This window comes from Ahaetulla prasina, chromosome 2 (genome assembly GCF_028640845.1).
Source record: "Ahaetulla prasina isolate Xishuangbanna chromosome 2, ASM2864084v1, whole genome shotgun sequence".
Lineage (NCBI taxonomy): Eukaryota > Metazoa > Chordata > Lepidosauria > Squamata > Colubridae > Ahaetulla > Ahaetulla prasina.
The window spans coordinates 81101248-81125039 of NC_080540.1; the positions used below are offsets into that span (position 1 = coordinate 81101248).

General features: G+C 43.4%; 1 protein-coding gene and 1 pseudogene across 4 annotated transcripts in view; one reads left to right on the plus strand and one right to left on the minus strand.

Moving 5' to 3' along the window:
• The window catches only part of PDLIM7 (PDZ and LIM domain 7), a 62960-nt gene extending 40350 nt beyond the window's left edge, over window positions 1-22610 (minus strand). Inside the window, exons 1-2 of one of the 4 annotated variants that reach the window (XM_058167619.1) lie at window positions 22408-22610; window positions 14796-14902 (exon numbers count right to left, since the gene is read on the minus strand). In XM_058167619.1, coding sequence (XP_058023602.1) covers window positions 14796-14900 — 105 coding nt within the window. In that variant the 5' untranslated portion in view covers window positions 14901-14902; window positions 22408-22610. The remainder of the gene's footprint in view (window positions 1-14795; window positions 14903-22407) is intronic. The other 3 variants (XM_058167616.1, XM_058167617.1, XM_058167618.1) reach the window with 3 other exon arrangements.
• On the plus strand, window positions 10726-10817 carry LOC131193759 (U6 spliceosomal RNA; annotated as a pseudogene).
• Window positions 22611-23792: the final 1182 nt, after the last annotated feature.

Here is a 23792-nt window from a genome sequence, read left to right on the forward strand (position 1 = left end):
ATCCTTTGGGGCCAGTAACTCCAACAGCCAGCGCGGCTGCAGCTGACTGAATCGGGTGCCGGCATCCACAGCCACTCCGTCTTGGAGGATTAAGCTTGAGCCTGTTTCTCCCCATCCAGACCCGTACAGCCTCCAAACACCGGGACAGCACTTCAACAACTTCATTGGGGTGGTCCGGGGTGGAAAAATACAACTGGGTGTCATCAGCGTACTGCTGGTATCTCACCCGAAACCACTGATGATCTCACCCAGCGGCTTCATGTAGATGTTGAACAGCAGGCGAGAATCGACCCTGAGGACCCCACAAGTGAGGCCCCTCGCGGTCGACCTCTGCCCCCTGTCAACACCGTCTGCGACCGGTCGGAGAGATAGGAGGAGAACCACCGATATCGGTGCCTCCACTCCCAATCCCCCAACCGGCGCAGCAGGATACCATGATCGATGGTATCGAGCGCCGCTGAGAGGTCTAATAGGACCAGGGCAGAGGAATATCCCTGTCCCTGGCCCTCCAGAGATCATCCACCAATGCGACCAAAGCTGTCTCCGTGCTGTATCCGGGTCGGAAGCCGGACTGGAGCAGGTCTAGATAGACATCTTCATCCAGGTGTTGGGGCAGCTGTCGGCCGGCACTCTCTACAACCTTCGCAACAAAGCGAAGGTTGGAACTGGGCGATAATTAGCCAAAATAGCTGGGTCCAAGAGGGCTTCTTAAGGAGGGTCTCACCACCGCCTCTTTCAAGGCGGCAGGGAAAACCCCATCCAAAAAAGAAGCGTTGATAATCCTCTGAAGCCAGCCTCGTGTCACCGCCTGAGTGGCCAGTACCAACCAGGAAGGGCACGGGTCCAGTAAACATGTCCTGCCGTGAAGCCTCCCCAACAACCTGTCCACGTCCTCGGGAGCGACACGGTCAAACTCATCCCAAATGTGCTCAACAAGTCGTGCCTTCTCTCCCTCGCTTGGATCATTCCATATTCGGTCCAGACCGTCCCTGAGCTGAAGGACTTTATCGTAGAGATAACCACTAAACTCCTCGGCTCGTCCCTGCAAGGGTCATCCCGCACCTCCTGATGTAGGAGAGGCGGGTCACCCAAACAGGGCGGCGGGCGGTTATCTGCCGGCGCAATGAGGGTGGGCGTAGCGCCTCGCTTCCCTCATTGCCACTAGGTAGGTCCTAGTATAGGTCCTAACTAGTGTCCGATCAACGGGCGACTGGACCTCCAGGTGCTCTCTAGGCGTCTTCTCCGGCGTTTCATCTCCCTCAGCCCCTCGGAGAACCAAGGGGCGGCACGAGATCTACGCCGGGTCAGAGGCCGCAAAGGCGCGACACGATCCAGGGCCCCGGCCGCGGCCTGCTCCCAGGCCACGACCAGTTCCTCAGTCGTGCCGTGGGCCAGATCCTCAGGGAATGGCCCAAGCTCCGTCTGGAACCTCTCAGGGTCCATCAGGCGCCTGGGACGGAACCACCGTATAGGTTCCGTCTCCCTGCGGTGGTGAATAGCGGTTCGGAAGTCTAGGCGAAGGAGAAAATGATCCGACCATGACATTGGTTCTGTTACTAAATCATCTAATACCAGATCATTTAACCACTGTCCAGAGATATAAATCAGATCTAGCATGCCTCCCCCTGTGCGTGGGGCCATCATTTACTCGAATCAGGTCCAAGGCCGTCATGGAAGCCTGGAACTCCCGAGCTGCCGTCGATGACAGGCCAACTGATGGCAGTTGAAATCCCCATAACTATAAGTTTGGGGGTCCCAACCGCCACAGCAGCCAGTACCTCCAACAGCTCGGGCAGGGCTGTGGTCACGCAGCAAGGAGCCAGGTACGCGATCACCAAGCCCAACTGATTCCTATAGCCCCAGCGCACACAGAGGGATTCGCAGCCAGCAATCTGAGGAACAGTGGTCTCCCTCGGCTCTAGATCTTCCTTAATAACAACCGCCACCCCCCCACCCCTACCTTGGACTCTCGGCTGATGAAATGCTCGGAAGCCTGGAGGGCACATCTCAACAAGGGGACCCCCTCAGGGCCCAACCAGGTCTCCGTAATGCCCATGAGGTCCGGACCCCCTGAATAAGGTCACAAATCAGGGAGCCTTATTAACCACGGACCGGGCATTACATAACATCAGCCGAAGGTCCAAGCTCTGAGGATCATGGCCACCCGAGGCAGGTAGGGACTGAGGGCGGAGCACGTGATCGCTCTCAGACATCGAGCACGTGCCCCCATAACTCGACACGGCCCTCCCCGCCATATCTGCCTCTCCCACTTACCGTACAGATCGAACAGCCCTCTAAACCTGGGCGTCCTCCCCTGCCTTCAGACAAGATGGCGTAATGTCGCGAACTAGCACAGGGCTGGATCCTCCCCGACGGGTCCTCCCCCACCGTCAAATCCCTCCCCTTAAAAACCCTTATTTAAAAACTATTTAAAAACCCCACAAATTCTTCTTAGCATGCCACCTCTCTGGGTCCCAAGACCCTTCGTTAAAATAAGCCCTCGATAGCTTGGAGGCCATTCCTGCGGCGGGGAACCTCGCAAGTCGTAGTAGATCGGCAAATGAATATCTCATGGAGAGATAGGCCCAAAAGTCGTGGCAAAATGTCCATCCTTAGCCGTCAAGATGTAAGCCGTCCATGCCTCCACCCCTAAGTCGGCAGATTATCCTCTGGACCCAATATGGCCCCACATGCCGCTCTGCTGCTATAAAAATTGTCCAGGCCAACCACCTCTCCGTCGCTGATGGAAAAAATAGCTCAAAGAGAGGTGAACCGCTGATGACGGTTGCGGAATGTTGGCAGGCCATAACAAAAGTCAGAGTAGGGAGAAAGCGATGTTCCAGTCCATGACCATGAAGGGGAGGGGAGGGGAGGGGCGTTGTTCATGCCCATACGAGTCCCGTCCCAGCACCAAAACTTAATAGCAACCCGAACACCCGGTGTCCAGCATACCACCATTAACATCCTCCGTCGGTGTTCGGGCGCCTCAGCCATTGTTAGTGTCCTTTGTTGGTATCCAATTGGTATCTGTGGCCACAACGGCCCGAAAGCTGCTGATTCATGCCGGGCGTCTCCGCAGGCCCCCCCCAACATGGCCGCCGCCGTTCGCTGCCTAAGGGCAAACTCCGGCTCCGTGCCCGGCAGCCGAGAGTTCAAGACCTCGCTCTCGGTGGCCGAGAGGATGACAAGACCGGGGCCCGAAGACAAGCAGCTGGGCGAGCGGCTAAACGGCATCGTAGCCGAGGACTTCCAGCCGCTGTTCAACCCCCCCCAACATGGCCGCCGCCGTTCGCCGTTCGCTGCCGGAAAACAAACTCCGGCTCCGTACTCGGCAGCCGAGAGTTCAAAGAGGCCCGAGGACCTCGCTCCCGGTGGCCGAGAAGATGACAAGACCGGAGCCCGAAGACAAGCAGCTGGGCGAGCGGCTGAACGGCATCGTGGCCAAGGATTTCCAGCCGCCGACTCCACAAGATTTCAGGAAGCCGCCATAACGCGCATGCGCAGAAGAAAAAAAAGTGTTAAAAGGCAAAGAAAGAGCCTGGAATGCTCGGAGCAAGAACCAGGAATATCACAAGACCTAAAGCTGGGCAACCAGCACTTATCAAAAATGCACTAACTTCCATTTTCTGGCACAGTTGAATTCCCTCCCTCCTCCCCACTTCCTTCCTTCTTTACAGACCAAATAAGTCTACAAACTGCCCTCTCTTGGCTGTATACTTAATCAGGCTGGGCAGGAAGTTCAAGGCTCCAGGGTCTGCCCTATGGACAGGCAGTCTATTCCCAGGCATACATCATCGCTGAGGCCCCACAACCTCCACTCCAGGGAAAGCAGGCAGGTCATGTTCCTTCTATAAGCCAGAACTTCCCTATTTCCTGCCTGGGTTGAGGTTTCAGTTCTGAAGCCATCTGCATCTGACAACACCTGGCCTTCAACTTCCTTCCTTCACTCTCCACCCTCTGGCTTTTCCTTTTGCAACTTTCTGCATTACATGCTTCTTCATTCCATGACCTTCCCAAATGGTGATGACCTTCCCATTGGATGTCCCATACCTGCTTGCTGCAGCCAACCTTGAAAGAAGAGTCAAGACACTGAAACTGGTTCTCCGTTCAAATATCTAGCTCTCCTGTTGAACCGATGTTGTGAAGCCAACTGCTATCCTACTGTTACTAACGTTTAAGCAGGGAAGGTTAATGTGATATATAATGTGCTTTTTAAGAACTGTGCATGTGTATTAAAACTCATCTTTACTGCTCTTATTTGGCACTGCTTTCAGGCACTGGTATTTGCATTTTATAGATAAAGGAATTCACAAGCATTCCAAGAGTATTACTACTGGGGCTTTTTCTAGTTTAACATGTGTGTGTGTGTACTTGTATTTGGGCAAGAAGGCCAGCCTTCCTCAACTGAGCAACATCCATCAAGTTCAACCTGGCCCAAAATTATATATGCAGTAATCAAAATGATATAGATGGAGACAGTTTGGGGAAGAAGAGGCCCTCAATGAAAACAAGTTTTAAAGGACAGCAAAAATATCTGGCATAATCCTGAAAGGCAGAGAGTGACTCTATTGGCCTTCAGCATGGCGTTCCATGTTCTGCCTCTCACCTTGATCAAAAACCTGACCCCAATTACAGTTACACTTGACTTATATGACTTAGGCAGTTCACAGCATCTGGCATGGATTTCTAACCTAGATTTCCAACCCTGGAATAAACTTTCTTTACTTAATAGAGCCAAACTCTAAGTTTGCAACCTTTCCCCTCTACAGTTCTGGTAGAATCAAATTTGAACCAGTGTTTTAGGTATCTAACCAGGGTTTCCAGAAATCTGTCAATGATCCCATCCTCAGTAAAAAGCAGTTCTGCATCCAGTTCCCAAGCTACCAGACAAATTGGGGAAATGTCCCATATAAGGCTATGTACAGCACCTGGGGGAGCCACCCCTTCCATCTGGCCAATGAGCTTCCTTGGAAAATGCCCACCTTGTTTCAGCCTTATTTAAAGCAAGGAGTGTATTTTTATCCTGTTTTCCATTTGACCTCAGCAGTTCTCCCTGGTTTTCAGAACTCAGCTTTGGGACAGCTGAACAAGATGGGCATAAATCATTCCATCTGCTTTTCTGTCATCGATCATTCTTTTGGAAGGGCAGGGATCTGCCCCGTACAATATTATCATCCTGGCTGTTGGTTAGGTAATTCTTCAAATAACCTTACTATAGCACATTTTCCCTACTAGGAGAGAGGCACCAGGTACAAGAAAAAACAGACCACTTGGTATGATGAACAGAGTCAAAAACTTGAGGAATGGAATTCATCCAGCTTCATACTCCCTTGGCAAGTTGTGCCAAGCTAGATATATCAGAACAAACATAAAAAGCTTGAGCTTCTCCAGCTGTACATGAGTTGCAAGACCACTCTGACACATTGATGCAATAAGGAAACCAAAATATTTCATCTACTTGCCCAGTGTGTGACTCACACATCTTTCTACTTGCACACTGGAACTAAGCAAAAGTTACAAGCTCACAATGACCTAAAGGAAGCAGGTAGCACAGAACAGTCATACCTTCCATGAACCCTCAAGTTCTAAGGCATAGGATTTAATGAGTCAATAGGTTCTGCTGTACTGCAATTGGTTAATGTTTATTTAGTATCTATCCCGCAGTGCAGAAACCAGACACATGATAAACTCCATATTCCTGGAAGATAGTTTCTTCCCTCTCTCAAGTCCAGTAGGATGTTCTAACCACATAGACAAAATGAGCTAGATGTCTTGATTATTCGGTGTTCTACTATCTGGAATAAAAGAGCATCTCTGAATGTTCTGCAGAAGAGACCAGCCAAACTGTAGAGAAATTTTGCCCAACAAATAATTTCTTTTTTAAAAAAGTAAGAAGCCTCAAAACTTCTTGGTAAGCTAGAAAAATGTGGGATAGACAGCATCACCACCAGATGGATTTGTAACTGGCTGACAAACCGTACCATCCTTAATGGTACTACATCTATATGGAGGGAAGTAAGCAGTGGGGTGCCACAGGATTCCATCTTAGGCCCAATAGTCTTCAATATCTTCATAAATGACTTAGATCAGGGGTCTCCAACTTGGCAACTTTAAGACTTGTGGACTTCAACTCCCAGAATTCCTCAGCCAGCAAAGCCTTAAAGTTGCTAAGGTTAGAGACCCCTGACTAATACAATCCTTTGTTGTATAAACAGAGGCATAGAATCAAAAACACATGAAGTATTAGTACCGCTTTATAAAGCCTTACTAAGGGCACACCTGGAAAACTGCATCCAGTGTTGGTCACATTACAAAAAAAGATGTTGAGACTTTGGAAAAAAGTGCAAAGGAGAGCAACTAAGATGATTAAAGTCCTGGAGACTAAAACATATGAAGAACAGTTGCAAGATTTAGGTTTGGCTAGTCTAAAGAAAAGAAGGACTAGGATAGCAGTATTCCAATATTTGAGAAGTTGCCACAAAGAGGAGGGGGTCAACTTATTTACCAAAGCACCTGTAGGCCCGACAAAAAACAATGTATGGAAACTAATCAAAGAGAGAAGCAACCTGGAACTAAGGAGAAACTTCCTTACAGGGAGGACAATTAAACAGTGAAACAGCTTGCCTTCAGAAATTGTGGGTGCTTCATCACTGGAGGTTTTTAAGAAGAGACTGGACAGTCACTTTTCTGAAATGGTATAGGGTCTCCTACTTGAGCCAGGGGTTGGACTAGAAGACCTCCAAGGCCGCTTCCAGCTCTGTTCTGATGATGAATAGAATAGAATAGAATAGAATAGAATAGAATAGAATAGAATAGAATAGAATAGAATAGAATAGAATAGAATAGAATAGAATAGAATAGAATAGAATAGAATAGAATTTTTTATTGGCCAAGTGTGATTGGACACACAAGGAATTTGTCTTGGTGCATATGCTCTCAATGTACATAAAAGAAAGGATACGTTCATCAAGAATCATAAGATAAAACCCTTATTGATAGTCATAGGGTACAAATAAGCAATCAGGAAACAATCAATATCAATATAAATCGTAAGGATACAAGCAACAAAGTTACAGTCATACAGTCATAAGTGGAAGGAGATGGGTGATGGGAACGATGAGAAGATTAATAGTAATGCAAACTTAATAACTAGTTTGAATGATGAATTCTAATTCGTAAAATGACTTATTGTCAATCATCAAACTTCAGAACTATTATTTTCATCCTTTTCAACAGACTTTTGGTTGTTTTTGAATGAATGAATGAATGAACGAGCCTGTTCTGTATTTATAGAGGGCTCTATAGCAAATCCTATAGCTGCTGTAGGTTTCTCTACTTCTTCCTGGTTAACTGCAGTAGTTAAGGATAGCATTCATGGGAATAGATCTGATCTGGCAATCAAGATCAGATTATCTTGTTATAACATCCAGAAAGACATTAGATGACCTATAGGTAATGGAACATTTGATTCTCAGGACATGGAACCCAGTTTTTAAACAAGAAGAAGGGAGCCATGAGCAAGCCCAAACTTAAACCATAATGTAATTATAGGCCTCAAAAGGCACTTTGAGATAGTACAAGAAATAAACTAGCCTATATTTCTAAGGTGTTGCTGCATACAACCACAAATATCAGTATGAAACTGGTCAGAGGCAGCATCCCCATGTATTTATTTGTAGTTTTCAGGCAAGATGTAACTGAATTTTAAAGGTATGTTTATTTATTGTTTTAAGGTTTTATATCATATTTTAATTATATGACTGAAAGCTGCCTAAAGTTACCTCAGCAAGATGGGCAGCTTAGAAGTTTAATAATAAATGTTTTTTTTTAAAGATACCATGCTCTGAGCATTGTAGTTTGCTTATAAATGAAAACTAAATGAACACCAAAGCACTACTATTCTCTTGTAGACTTTTGACAGGTCAAGAGGTTTACAAACTAGGCTACAGTTGTCTAAATGTTACAGAATCACAGAAGAAACTTTGTGTATTACAGTAGGAAATGTTTTTTTAAAATTTATTGTGTATTCCTACTCACTCCCATCTAAATGCCAGACTGCATGACTTTGAGTTAGAAGTAAAGAACAAGTTAAAAGAACAGACCACCCGGCTCTAGTTCCCATCAGACACCAGGTAATTCAATTTAGAAAGGATGACTTTAGCTAAAGTATAATTTAAAACTTAATTTCAGTTGAAGTGGCCTATACTTGGCAGCCTGTACAAAAACTTAGCTGAACTGGCCTACATAATACAAATCTACTCATAATATCTGAAACAGAATGCCTGCTCCAATAGCATCTCCCACCATCTCTCACTTCTTTCTCTACTATAGATACTTATGCCAACGTTTGCGGGAGAGAAGCCCACACACATAGCAGAGTTGGGTGGAGATGCTAAACAACATAACTGTCTCTTCCAAGAAAGACCCACATTCATCTTTGCCGAATCACACACTAAAATGTTAGAGAGCTGCTTCTGCTTTTGGCTGCATCTCCATTCAAGAGACTAGCTATACTGCCCAGGGTGGATTTCATTTAAATCAAGTCAATTTAAATCATGATTTAAATCATGATTTAAATCACTAGTAAAGAGGCTTGATTTAAATCAACACGATTTACTCTAAATCATAATTTTTAAAGAGCAATTGTCATCTCTGTCCTACAGCGGCTCCTCCTCTGACCCACTGTTGACTCACCGACAGTCCCAATATTGCAGAATATACGGCCTCATGCTACATAACTAAGCTCCGTTTCATGCTGAATAAACGAAATTATTAATGTATCTTAAACAGAAAACTATCTTTAGATAGATTTTTACTCCAAAAGCATTTTATTAAAATAAATTTGATTTAAAAAATCCGATTTAAATTTTAAAAATCCGATTTAAATTTAAAAAATCTGTTATTTTTTAAAAAAATTTTATCCACCCTTCACTAAAGTAGCCTTAATTAAGCTACTCTTTCTAATCCTCGTCCCATTAACCATTAACTATGCAAGCTAGTGGTTAATGGACAGGACAGGGGGAATTGAGAACTAAGAGGAAGAAATCCCCTCAAGCAGAAAGCGCTAGACAAGCTCTGCTCTTCCACAAAGCCATCTCAGAACAGATGGGCTCTAGAAATCCATTTCAGTCATCCTGGGCCAAGAATTCCTTAGAAGCAAGACTCCAAAAGGGAAAGCAGTCTTCTGGGAACTCACTTCATCTTCAGACAGTTATACCTGACTGCCTTCCTAGTTATTTATGGGTAAATAGTAAGAACTGGATCTGGATTATTTGAAAGACAATTATTCCCATATTAAACTTGAACCAACTTTCTGATCTTCAAGGATCATTCTTCAGAGTGCAAAGGACAAAACATGTGAAAAGTATTTACAATCTTCCCCACATTACACTGATTTGGAACACCTATTCAGTCTGAAAAGAAACCTTCACTGGTTACCATAGAGGTATCTAACCCAGAATGAACACCTGGTCTTGGAATAGGACATGCTGCCTAAAGAGCACTACAGAAAGCATAACCTTAAAGAGCAGTTCCAAAAGAGGGTTCCTATACTTAGAAATAGAACAGTTTTCCATACATTTCCATCTTTAATTCCTCTTCCAAATGCCCATATCCTGTGAGCCATAGGCACAGCATTGTGTCCTCCAAGCTAGCATTTGTAAGAAGGCAAACCAGAAACAAACAAACAAAAAGTATATTTCTAAGATGTTACAGGGTAATAAAATTATCATAAACAGTGGCATGAAGCTGCAAAGTATCTCTTCCTCGTCACATTTTGGGTCCTGGATTAGAACAAGGCTCAGGATTCAGGAAAGCTAAAACTCACATTCTCCTAAACCAAAAGGATGATATCCATTAATCAATCAAGCTGAACAATTTATGAACCATATCCTGGAATAGCCATCTTTTTAAAGATTTTTAATCTTAAATAATTTTAATTGGGGCTACTATTTATGAATTTTAAGGGTTTTAAATTTGATTGTTTTAAATTTCGGCCATTTAGGGAATATAGTGTTTTAAGTCTTTGTTTTAATTGTATATTGTATTGTTTTATAATTTGGCTGTACACCGCCCTGAGTCCTTCGGGAGAAGGGCGGTATAAAAATCTAAATAAATAAATAAATAAATTTGGGTTTTAGCTATTCCCCACCTGCTGTCTATATCAGGGGTCTCCAACCTTGGCAACTTTAAGCCTGGCGGACTTCAACTCCCAGAATTCCCCAACCAGCAGAGCTGCCTGGGTAATTCTGGGAGTTGAAGTCCGCCAGGCTTAAAGTTGCCAAGGTTGGAGACCCCTGGTCTATATAATATACAATTTAGCTATTGCCATTCTATTTTATTTTACAGTAATAAAGCTGCTATTCTCTAGATTTAGACTATAAAAACTTGTATGTGAACACATCTATTGAAAACTCTAAATATGATAAGCAGACATTCCTGCACACGTGACTAAAGGTATGTTCAATATCTCACAAATCTTTTACTAATATTTGAATGGGATGCAAGCGCAATACCTATTTGCATTCCACTATTTATTTTCCATGCTAGAAGTTTCTGCATTTTGTGCCTAGAGGTTTCACACTGTCCTCTGGCCTATGTTTTTACTCATTTCGTAGTTGGGGTACTGCAGCCATCAAGATCAGGGGTTTTCAAACTGTTTTAGACCCAGAAGCTGGTTAAAGATAATTTTTTCCAGCACTTTTAATCAAGAGGTAAAGCTGTAGTGTGCTTGCTTCAGCAGCCCATACACCAAAATTGTTATGATATAGAGACAATTAGCATGGCCCCTGCACATGGATGAAGGGGCCCATTTTTTTTAAAGAGACGAAAGTATAGAATAGTGGCAAGAGAGCATGTTATTTTGTCCCTAGTTTCATAAAACTTCAAGTTCTCACATACCCTCTGAGTTTTATGAAACAAAGGTTTTACTAAACTACAACTCCCAGAGTCCTCACTAAAGTCACACTGGCTGAGAATTGCAATTCAGTTTCCTTTAGAAAGCAACAAGTTTCACCTCCAGTCTTTGAATAGCTCTATTGCCCCTTTCCTCAACCTGGTCCATGCAGTCATAAGAGTATCCAGCTTGATTGAAAGGCATTGTCAGCATTTTTTCACCAAAGCGCCCTATTAATTTTTAACAGAAACAAATCCTAGCTTAATCATTCCTGATACATCATAATCGACATATCTTACCATCTTCTTCCAGAAGTTAGCTTCTTCTCCAGAAACACTACACTACTAACCAGAGCATATAAAACATTTGCTAGACCAATTCTTGAATACAGCTCGCCTATCTGGAACTCATATCACATTTCAGACATCAATACAATTGAACATGTCCAGAAATATTTTACAAGAAGAGTTCTCCACTCCTCTGAATACAACAAAATACCTTGTGTCACCAGACTTGAAATCCTGGGTTTAGAAAACTTAGAACTCCGCCGCCTTCGACATGACCCGAGTTTAACTCATAGAATCATCTATTACAATGTCCTTCCTGTTGAAGACTACTTCAGCTTCAATTGCAACAATACACAAGCACACAATAGATTTAAACGTAATGTTAACCACTCCAATCTTGATTGCAGAAAATATGACTTCAGTAACAGAGTTGTTAATACTTGGAACACACTACCTGACTCTGTGGTCTCTTCCCAAAATCCCCAAAGCTTTAACCAAAAACTATCTACTATTGACCTCACCCCATTCCTAAGGGGTCTGTAAGGGGCATGCATAAGAGCACAATCGTGCCTACCATTCCTGTCCTATTGTTTCCTTTCGTTATATCCAATTAATATAGTTATTACATACTTATGCTTATATATATGCTTATATATTATATAGTTATTTCATGCTTATGCTTATATATACTGTTGTGACAAACAAATAAATAAATAAAATAAAATAAAAGTTGCACAAATTGTCCAGCATTTATTACGCAGAAAAGGAAATTAACATTTTGTTTAACAAAGAAGAGGAAAGCATATACTGAAAAATGAACGCATCATTTTTGGAAGGGCAAAAGTAAAATGAGGCAACTGTAGTGGAAATATGTAATAGTGCCAGAATCAGCAATGAATCTTTGCACCATATTCCCTCTGAAACTTGCCAAAATAGACAATAGCGCTCTGCCAGAGTACAGGTCAGTAATAGCCATCTGCCTTTGCCCAAGCAGTAGAGGAAGGAAGGAAGGAAGGAAGGAAGGAAGGAAGGAAGGAAGGAAGGAAGGAAGGAAGGAAGGAAGGAAAGAAGGAAGGAAAGAAGGGAAGGAGGGATACTGATTATTCTTAGCCGCAATGCCTGCTGGCAAATGCAGTGAGCCACAACAGCATAGGAAGGAAAGTTTTCCCAAGGCCTGACCACTAAGGAAGGGCCCACCTCGCTTGCAAAAGGGATGGGCTGCTGTGGCATGCTAGGGCCAAGGAGAGGGGCTGCAATTCTTGTCTGGTATGTTTGTGGGAGGCACTAGCTGGGGTCTCGCCACAGAACGGCTCTACCCTGTCTAGGCTGGGGCTTTGTTAAGAGCTGGCTGTGAGCCAAGAGAAATCTTTTTCCAAAAGGAGAGAGGGAGGGAGTGGAAATAGCTGGGGCTGTTTCAACAGAAAACCTTCTAGCAGGAAAGCAGATCTCATTCTCTCCCCACACCCCCAGATGGGCTAGAAGAACACTTTTGCGGGAATAGCCAAGCAGAGAATAAAAACAGGGCTGCCCCAGACAAATCGAACTGGAAAGAGAGTGGTGCTCTGGAGGGTGAGAGGTGTACAAAAACAGAATTTAGGAGCGGGTTTGCATGGGGAGGAGGTGCCTAGCTCTGGGAGACTTCGTGGTGCCCTTCTCCAGCCCTGAGGGCTTCTAGCTCATAAAGAAACCTTCTGCTTTGCCAAAGGGCTGCAGGCGTCAGCAGTGGCTGCATTCAGCATTCCTAGGCTTATAAGGCAATTCCAAGGAGGGGGGGGAATTGTCTGCAAGCCATCTAGTGACAGCTTTGTAAGCAGCCAAATCAAGCCCGAGAGGCACTTTCAGGTCAAGAATGATCCACACTGAGCGACAGTAAGATGGCCCTCCAGGCCCAGAAAGAAAGCCCAAGGTACACTTAATAATGAACAATTGGAAATAGTGAGAAAATGCCTGTGGATCCTAAGGGGCGGCTGTTTACTAATCTTAACAATAAAGCAGGCTTCGTGGTACTTTGTGGCTGAAATATCTTCATGATTATTATTTTTTTTGGTTGGGGGATGTCAGTCCCAGAAAGTACACAGACAGGCCCATTACTATTAATCTTCTCATAGTTCCCATCATCAATCTCTTTCTATTTATGACTGTATGACTATAACTTGTTGCTGGCAATCCTTATAATTTATATTGATATATTGACCATCAATTGTGTTGTAAATGTTGTATCTTGATGAACGTATCTTTTCTTTTATGTACACTGAGAGCATCTGCACCAAGACAAATTCCTTGTGTGTCCAAACACACTTGGCCAGTAAAAATTCTATTCTATTCTATTCTATTAGTTTTCTTAGTGAAATTTACCAGAAATGGTTAGTCTTTGCTTTCTTCTCAGTACACAGAGAGACTGATTTGCCCAAAGTCACACAGCTGGCTTTGTGCCTAAGGCAGGACTAGAACTCATCATCGCCTGGTTTTTAATCCCAGTATCAATCTGGCCCTTCATGCATCCATTATGGCCTTATAAAGAGACAATTGTGATTCCTACATAAGGCATGAGAAGCTGAGGCATTTAAAAAGTATTCATCTTAATGTTGTTTTGCCGAATTACAGCTGTTACCGGTATTTGAATTGAACATTCCCAAAACATGGTTCTTTGTCATCTCAAATCCCACTTGCAGCTCAGAAAAGTTTGCCATGATGATTGGTAAGGTTGAGAGCTAGAGTCCCAGGCTATCTGCTTGGGAGCTTATATAAGCAGAAAGGATTAGTATAAATAACCAATAAAATAAATGCCGGAGAGTGCCAAGTTAGTAAGACCTTATTAGTACTGTCTTGAGGCTTTTCTGCCCACAGTCTGTCTAGCAGGAGAGTTAATCTCTAGGCTTTCCTTTAGAATGTGTCAAAAAAAAATGAGCAAGGAAAGTGAAGGTGGCTCCTATATGTTTCATTTTGGAGATGCAGAGACTGAGCTTAGAGTGAGTAATCTCCAAAAAGATCTGTGCATCTTATTCTTATCCTGCTACAAAACTCAGCCTTATTTTGCCTAAGTGGGAAACCTCCTGAATTTGCAAAAGGGAACCTAAAAAAAGCCCAAACCCAACAGCTGGAAAGGAACAAGATTGATTAGGTACCAACAAATATCAGCTGCCAGCAATGTGTCAAACCGAAACTGCTGCCCTCTGGATCAACTAAATTACACATCTTGCCAACACATTTGGAACTGCAGGCATGTGTGTATTCATATTACCACAATCCCTTCCTGTACTGCTATCTCCACCTAGCCACATGGCAAGAGCTATTGCCACAGACTCAAAAATAGTGTGTGGGAGCTCCAAGAGCCTGATATCAAGTAACAGCCTAAATGCTGAGGTCCTTCTCATTACATCATGGGAGCAATCCAAACTGGCAGTTTCCTGAGGGAAGGGCCTTGCTTGGCTTGGCAAACGAAACACAAGCCCACAACTTGCTGTGAGCATTTTAACTTAAATGTTTGCAACCAAAATGATGAAGTAACACAGCAATCGCAATGTCTCAATATCCTCCAAAGTGTGCACGGTAGGGAGAAGAGAACTGAACAATACAACACTTCCGTTAACGAGGCTTTAGATGATACCACTTACCCTGGAAATGGAGAGTGGCATATTGAAGTCCTTGCCACCTTGCAGTCTGAATCCCCATGGGGCTGGTCCATCCAGAAGAACCTTGTATGAGTCCATGTCACTCATTTCTGAGGGATTAGAAAATATTACCTTAATAGTTACCCAAAACAGTAGAAACAAGAAACATCAGGCGTGCAGAAGAGGTGTGGTGCCAAAAGGTGAGCAAATGATGGCATGCTGCAGAGCGAGATCTTAGAATTTTGCTATTTTATGCAAACAACATTGCCCAATTGCTGCACTATTAATCTTCTTCCATTTGCTCGAGAGCTAGTTTCATTCCCCACCCACTTCTTTACAGAAAATGCCCACAAGCTTTTTTCATCCAAAAACATATTGAAAGCCTGTTAATAGAAGCCAAGGTACTTCTCTATCGAGTTGTATTTCCAATAGCCTTGATGCACCGGAGCTTCAGATATTTGGGGCCAATTTACATGGTGTTTGGATGGGCTAGTTTTATATTCCCATCAATTTTGCTCAGGTTTTATAAAGTACCGGGAGTAGTTGGATAAATAAGGCTTCCACATACCTAGGCACTAAATTTACTCCTAGACAGGTACAAATTTCTTTTTCTTTTTTAAAAAAAATGGGTTTCACATGCATTTATTTAATTAAACAGAATAGAGAAGGAAAACAATAAAAAACAAAACAACAAAATGGTATTATATATATTCAAGGACTTCTCATACATGCATTTACATGATTATATACAGTACATGATTATTGTATTTCATTAGAACTACTGTATCTATGCAACTTCATAATTCCAAGTAACATCATGTCTTCAATCCATTCAATAATTGGAGCCATAAATGATTGCTTCCAATGTGAAAAGACAAGACTTTTAGCAATCAGAAAGGTACAGAAAATCCATTTTTGTTGCTCAGCCATCAGTATGTAGTTCAAAAGAGTACTGATGACCAAACTATCTCAACCTGTCTCAACTTGTCTCAAAGTCAACTTAGTATGTGGAATGATACTTTGTCAGAACATAGCAATTTTAGGATGGTACAAAAATCTATTTTTTTCATGGCATCTCCAACAACACTATTCTTTTGTAATGGGGCCCAATCAGGGTGAAAGATCTAAGATCTACTGAAATTATCAGCAAATATGCTCCCACAGTTTAGGCAAAATGGAAATCTGCCAACTCATTGTTCCATTCAGTTTTTTAAATGCACGGGTTAAATTTATCAACTAGAAGTATTTTTTAAAACCCTAATTCAGGTAAATTTTGCCTCTAATAATGTAGGTGTCCCTAAAGCTGAAAATGGCAGAGTTATGTAAAGACCTAGTGCTTATTTAACTCAATATGACTGTTTCTCCCTGCATACCTCAAATCTATCGAGTTTAAGCCAACTTCCTATCTCCCCTAACAAAATAGGCTTCAACAGCACCTCCAATTCTAAGCACTGTTTCTCAACCTTGACAGTTTGAAAATATGTGGACTTTAACTTTCAGAATTCCCCAGCCAGTAGCAGGCTGGGAAATTCTGAAAGTTGAAGTCCATGCATTTTGAAATTGCCATAGTTGAGAAAGTGTGATTGATCGATCGATCGAGACACTCTTTACTGACAACCAACTTCCTATACATAAATAAATGTATTAAATTTATTTATTTATAGATTTAATGTGGAGAAAAGCAAGGTTTTTACATTTACTTAGGTAGGAAAAACTAAAGGGAGAAGTATAAATTAGGCGAAACCTGGCTCAAAAACAGTAACTGTGAGAGGGACCTTGGAGTCGTAGTGGACGATCACTTAAATATGAGCCAGCAATGTGCGGCAGCAGCCAAAAAGCCTAATACAATCCTTGGCTGTATAAACAAAGGCATAGAATCAAAAACACATGAAGTATTAGGACCGCTTTATAAAGCCTTAGCAAGACCACACTTGGCATACTACATCCAATTTTGGTCCCCATATTACAAAAAGATGTTGAGACGTTGAGTGCAGAGAAAAGCAACTAGGACAATTAAAATCCTGGTGATTAAAACATATGAAGAACGGTTGCAGGAACTGGGTATGGCTAGTCTAGAGAAAAGAAGGACTATGGGTGACATGATAGCAGTTTCCAATATTTGAGAAGCTGCCACAAAGAAGAGGGGGTCAGCTTTTCAAAGCACCAGAAGGCAAGGCAAGAAACAATGGATGGAAACTAATCAAGGAAAGAAGCAACCTGGAATTAAGGAGAAACTTGCTAACAGGGAGAACAATTAATCAGTGGAACAGCTTGCCTTCAGAAGTTGTGGGTGCTTCATCACTGGAGGTTTTTAAGAAGAGACTGGATAGCCATTTGCTTCAAATTGTATAGGGTCTCTTGCTTGAGCCGTCGGTTGGACTAGAAGACCTCCAAAGTCCCTTCCAGCTCTATTCTGATTGCTAAACTAGTCCTAAGATCAGAGAACTGTCCTTAATAATGTTCTGCACTCCTATAATTGGAAGGGAAATATCTGATACCAATGCTATTCTAAAGAGATGGGAAACAGAAAAAAGTGTCCTGTTGCTATGGCTAAGACAACTGGCCAGAATTGGGAGGTTCCTAACATTCCTGAACCCCAGTACCTAGGGGTGAAATCCAGCAGATTCTGGAGAACTGGTAGCAGAAATTTTGAGTAGTTCGGAGAACCGTCAAATACCACCTCTGGCTGGTCCCAGAGTGGGGTGGGAATGCAGATTTTGCAGTATCCTTCCCCTGCCACGCCCACCAAGCCACATCATGCCCACCAAGCCACACCCAAAGAACCGGTAGTAAAAGAATTTGAATTTCACCACTGCTAGTACCCCTATTTAGCATGGAAATGGTAAGAGCTTTTGTTCAAACATCAATTGGAGGACCACAGATTCCTCACCTTAGCAAGCTGCTGGGTGGCAAATAAAGACAGTAAATGGCAATGCCTAGAATCTCTCCTAAATATTAAGGAAGAGATATCTTCTCTTAGGCATGGCTATCCTCTATCTCCTTACAACATAAGCTGATTGAAACCCCCTCCCTGTACAGTAAGCAGGAAAGGTTTCCTCTGAACACAAAGCCCTTCCTTTGCCTCCTCCATTTCCCACAGGCGGTTCGTTGTCTATATAAGGCAAGCATTACTGTCATGTTCCAAGGCTTGCTCATCAAGACTGCAGCACTCACTGGGAACTCTTCCAAGTGTCAACTTCGTTCTTATTTGATCTAATAGAAATCAGGACAAATCAGAAGGAAAAATGAAAAATGTACTCCCACACCCAAAACATTTTCTTTCTTTTAATGCAGGATGGATGGAAGAGTATATCGTGAAGACAAACGGTGGGGGGGCGGGGGGATAGAATGACCCCCATCCGCTCCCTGAGAAAAACCTCTGGCAGCAGCAGTATACAAGCTTGAACTATTCTTTCCTTTGCACCCTTGGGGTGCTTCAGCTTGGAACATTTCCAAGAGTTTTAATACCTTCTCTCCTTGGGAATCGCAGAGGAACATGCTTTGCTGGAAGAATCTAAGAGCCTAGATTTCTCCCACCTCCTCCCAAACCTGAGTCGGCAAAACATGCCTGGGCGGGCAGGAAGAATGTCTTATGCCTCACAACAAGAGCTCACTCATCAGTTATTTGACTGCCCGGTGCAAGGTTTCTACAGCATCCTCAGACTCACCAGAGCATCCTCAGCCAAGAGTACCAGGGTGAAGAGTGGTAGCATCCTGTGTTACTCAGCATTTGCAGTCTCAGGCTACGTCTGTGTTTCTCAACCTTTGCAGCTTTAAGATGTCTGGACTTCAACTCCCAGAATTCCCCAGACAATATGCTGTCTGGGGAATTCTGGACATTGAAGTCCAGCTACCTTAAAGTTGCCATAGTTGAGAAACACTGAACTACACAAACTAGGACTTTTTAGTTATGTGGTCCTTGGTGCTCTCTGAGCTTGATTGTTTTCTTGGAGATGTTTCATTACCAACTAAGTAACATTATCAGTGCAAGTAAGGGAGTGGGGTTTGCTCTCATTTTATACACTAGCGGCTTGTCCTGTCACTTTTCGTGGGGGCAGACTTGGTGGCTCCTTGACTGGGTTGTTGTTTACTGTTAGCTTGTTTGTCTGAGTTGGTAGTTTCTTGACTGGAGTACTGTTTGCTTTTGTAGTTAGAAAACTATAATAATATAATCAGCTCTCCTTGTGATAAAACGTACTGGATATGGAGAAATAAAGGTGAATCAAGGTGCTGAGAAAAAGAAAGACTCTCTCTAAATGCAGGAGAACACTCGTCAGCAGACAGGTTTTCATACAGTCAGATTTCTGCTTTATTAATCTCTATGCTTTTCTCATAGTGACCAAGTTTTGAAGCAATGTGTCAGTTGGATAGGGTAACATACCTACATACACCAACTGGCACTGTTAGGATTTGTCTGCTGAAAAAGAAGGAGACAGGAACTACAGAGATTCCAGAAACAGATCCTGCTTCCCTCAAAGCACTCTGGCATTTCTAAAGAATAACAAATGTATTTGTTTACATGAATCAGAAATCATTTCATTATGTTATTCTAAACAAGCATGCATATCTATCCTGGCTGAGAGGAACGTTTAAAGTGTTGAAATTAGCATTAAAGTTGAAAGGAAGAAATTATATTCAAGCAGGCTTTAACAATTTTTTAGGAGCTGACAAGTACATTTGAAATTTTTGTGTATGTTACTAGTGTTTTCCCAAGATGACTGCCCTGATATGTATCATATCATATATATCATAAAACAATTCATTTATCAAAAAGTAAACTGACAAATATACTTCCACAATCTCGTCCCCAAGCACTCACTGAGCAGTTCACAATGTCAGCATATTACTCCCAACAATCTGTGTCCTCATTTTATTGACCTCAGAAGGATGGAAGACTGAGTCGGTCAGGATTGAATTCCAGGCTGGGTCCCCCTATAGCCTTCCCAAATGTCCTGAGCCATTGACAGATTGCCCATCCCTGTGCTTTAAATTTAGAATCTTTCAAAAACTTAAGTCAGGCAAGGCAGAGTAATAGACTGGCACGAAGGAAGTTCCAATATAAGAGAATATCTGTAACTCTGGACCGAACTGTGGAATTCTTGGTGCTTTCATTGCCCAAATATGACTTGCACTGATGATGTTACCTAGTTAGGTAATGAAGCATTTGAAAGCAAATAACCAAGCTCAAAGAGCACCAAGAGCTGCACCAAGGAAGTTGACCATAGCATAGCATCTACAGGTAACGACTCTGACAAGGAAATGGTAACACACATACCAACATCATGAGATAAACTCTGTCCCATCAGACATACAGCACATAAATAAGTCAGAGAGTTCATTTCATGAGGTCAGTCATACATTTCATCACTTGCTTGGCTTCCCCTTCTCAATCCCCATTAGAATCACTAATGATCCAAGGATCCTAAAGTAGAATACAAACCTAAACTGGAAAGCTAATCAATCCACCAACAGGCATTAACTAAAAAGCAGGAAATAAGGAGAGGCTTCTGCCTTGAAGCAGAAGAGAATGATAAAATTACCCAAGCACTACTGTACTGTCTTGAAAGTAAAATCACTCAGCAATGCTGGAGTCCATTGTGCTTGTAAAAAAAAAAAGGCAGATACTTTTCCATATATTTACCAGCACTAAATAAAAAGTCAATAGAATTTTAGTTTTTAATAATAGTCTCCAACTCCCTTGCAAAGTTTAACACAAAAATACTCCTCTGTAATAAAACTTTTAGAAGTAAAAAAGAAATTTCCCTTCCTATTTTCCCCCTTCACTTTGGGAAAGGAAAACATATCTCTTATTTCATTATCTAACTGAAAGTGACCCAATGGATTTTGTTTGTTTGTTTGTTTTGCACACAAATCTCTCAACTTCAAGGAGGAAAAATCTGTCCCAGGAGATAGCATGTTTAAAATCCCTAATGTTTGCACCCGTCAGAACTTTCATCTTTTCAGAGTAAGGTCATTTTGGAGTGGAGGGCAATGGAAGACATGGAGAATGACTAGGCTTCCTTTCTCCCCCTTTAACCCTACACTTCTCCAAAAGAAGTTTATTCATTATGTGGATTCAGCTGGCAGTTCTCCCAAACGGAAAGAACCAGATGAGCAATAGCCAGGGAGTATTAATCCCAACCCCAATTGGGAAATCTTTTTCCTCACTAATCTTGCTGTTTAAGATAAATGACTTAATAATGCAATAGCCCTGATCAACCACACTTTCCTTAAAATTAAGAAAGAACTTTGACACATGGGAACTGAACTTTCTTTTGGTTAGGATGTCCCTTCACATCACAAGTTGAGGTCACAGAGTAAGAAAGAAACACACATATATGATACCTATGTTGTTTAGTTGATTTGTTCCCCTGATAGAACAATTTTTTAAAGCTATCCAAACACTACATAAGATCAAAAGATCATTTTGTTCAGAATTCTAGATCGTGGGTGAACATTTCTAAAGAACAACTAGGATTCTTCCTACTGTCTTGTTTTCGAAGATATATTGTTTGTTTAGAGGGGGCTATTTATCACAATATCCCTTCCAAATCTATTCACCCTCAGATTTTTTTTAAAAAAAGTCCTATAATTAAAATGGCAGAGGGTGCTATGATTTACCATCTTAATAGCACCCCACCTCAGGCCCATTACAAAAGCCACACTATTCACAGCTCACCTGGAGCTGGGTTCTTCTAAATGTTACAATACAGTATTAAGTATCAAAGATACCCTAATATAAATGACAACAGGGAAAGGTCCATTTGCTTGGAGGAAACCTGTGACCCAATACTACTGTACACAGGAAACACCCACACCTTGGAGCAGCCCAGATGCATTGGGTAACAAAACTCTCATCATCCCTAACCAATGGCAGCGTTGGCTGGGGCGAAGCATGTAGTCCAACAGACCGGAATAGTTAAATTCAGGGAAGGCAAATGTTCAGGTTTCCTCCTTCACCAAAAGCTCCCGATGCCACTTTCTCCTTCGGCCGCAGCGGGATCTACAGCCCGATTGAGAGGAGACCCGGCCGTCGTCTGCGGCCCCGCTGACTCCCAGAAAACGGGGCGTTCCGATCCGGCACAGGAAGCCGGGGAAGCCGGTAACATCCAAGGAGCTAAAAAAGCTCATGCCCATCGCAGCAGACGCCACAAGGGCCGCGCAAACAGCCCCTGACAGTGTCGCAGCAACCCGGACTACGAGCCGCCGAGGCTACGCGTGCTTTGCATCGGGTCTGGCCCTCGACGGCAAAATAGAAACGGGGCGGGGGGGGGGGACGGGAAGGGAAGGATAGCCTCTGGATGACTTACTTGGTACTCCGGCTTTTTCCATCTCCGGGACACGCGCTTAAGATGCGGGGTGGGGAAAGGAGGAAAAGAGGTGCGAGAAAGCCCAGGAAAGCAAGCGGGGACCCACCGCCGTTTGCTCAAGGACGGTCGCTTTGCACCGCTACAGCGCGACCCGGGCTACAACGGAGACCCAAGTCACATCTCGGTACTTAGTTCAGTGGCCAGTCTCTCCACCCTCCCCTCCCGAGGCTACAGCAGCCTTAAGGCTCTCCCAGAAAGGCCAAATCTACCGCCTTCCCGTCTCCCCCATAAAGTGGGCTACCTACCTTGCAGGGCCCGCGCACGGCAGTCTCCCTGCCTCGGATCTCACGGAAGAGGCCACTAAATGCTCCAGCGCGCTCGCCGCCGCGCAGACGAGAGCGAGCTTATATATATATATATATATATAGACCTCGCGCTCCTCTCCGGCCGGGATAAGAGAGCTCCGCCTGCTCAGCTTTCAGCCAAGCCCCCTGAGCGCCTTTTGGTGAGAGAGCGCATGCGCGGTGGTGGGAGCAAGCGCCTCCTCGGCGCGAAGGCTCCCCCTGGAGTTGCTGCTGGGGGTGATGTCGCCGGCGAGGGCGCGGCCGCAGTCGCCGCCGATGACTTCCAAGCCCGGCGATTGTGGGACTGGATAAGCAAGAAAGGCGATCCCCTTTGGTGGAGAGGTGGGGCGCGCCCCGTTGACATTCGGCTGCTAGCCGGGTCTTGAAAAAAATCTTTCTTGTGAAGAAAGAAGCCCAGGAAATCGTGGCTGCTCCCTTTCCAAGTCTGCGGGATGACTTAGGGTTGCCGTATTTGAACACAGGAAAATAGAGAACGCCTGGATATATTGGGGGTGGGTGGGGGGAGCTCTTTCTGGAGGAAAACAGAAACTTTACATATGCTCAGGAGATACTTGTTGCTTCACACAACTAATGAGTGAAGATCTCTGCACTGACTGACTTAAACCATCTGTAAGCTGTTTCTATTTTTTTTTTAAAGGTGACATTGTACAGTAATACCTAACCACAAGAAAGCAAACTCTTAGGGGGTTTGGGGGAGAAGGTTTTGAAACTGGGGGGATTGTTTCCACAGTCCATCTTATTCCCTCCCTGGGTAGAGTTGCTTAATCTGATGTGCGGGCAGTCTGGGAAGTGGCCCAGATAGAATTAAGACTTTGGTACAGTAGAGCATTCCAAAGTCAGAAAACATGCCATATAAAGTAATCGGTAATAGCTCGCATGACCCTTACATTTGCAGTACTTTCCCTAGAGAAGGCAAATAATAGATGCCAGAGTACTTCAACACACAAAACCAGGCACACAAGAGACTCCTCTTCCAAAGGGACTCCCAGCAATGAGAATGCAGCATACTGCAAAGCCATTGTTTGCAATTTCCGATCAGGCCAAACTCTCAACCTCTCCTGAACATGGTGAAATTTTTCCCCCTACTTGATTCTTTATTGCCTACATGTGCACTGTTCCAGATCATAAAAATGGATTTGATCTAATTGTTATCAAGCACCAAGTTGTTAAAGGTGCCAAATAAACTATTTTTATGTATTGACCCTGAGTCAAATTAAAAAGGTTCATCATTAGGTGGAGTAAGCTGTCTCCCCTAAATGTATGGGCTTTTGTGTACAGAAAAATCGTACACAATGGTTCTGACATACACAAAGCCAGCTCAGGTT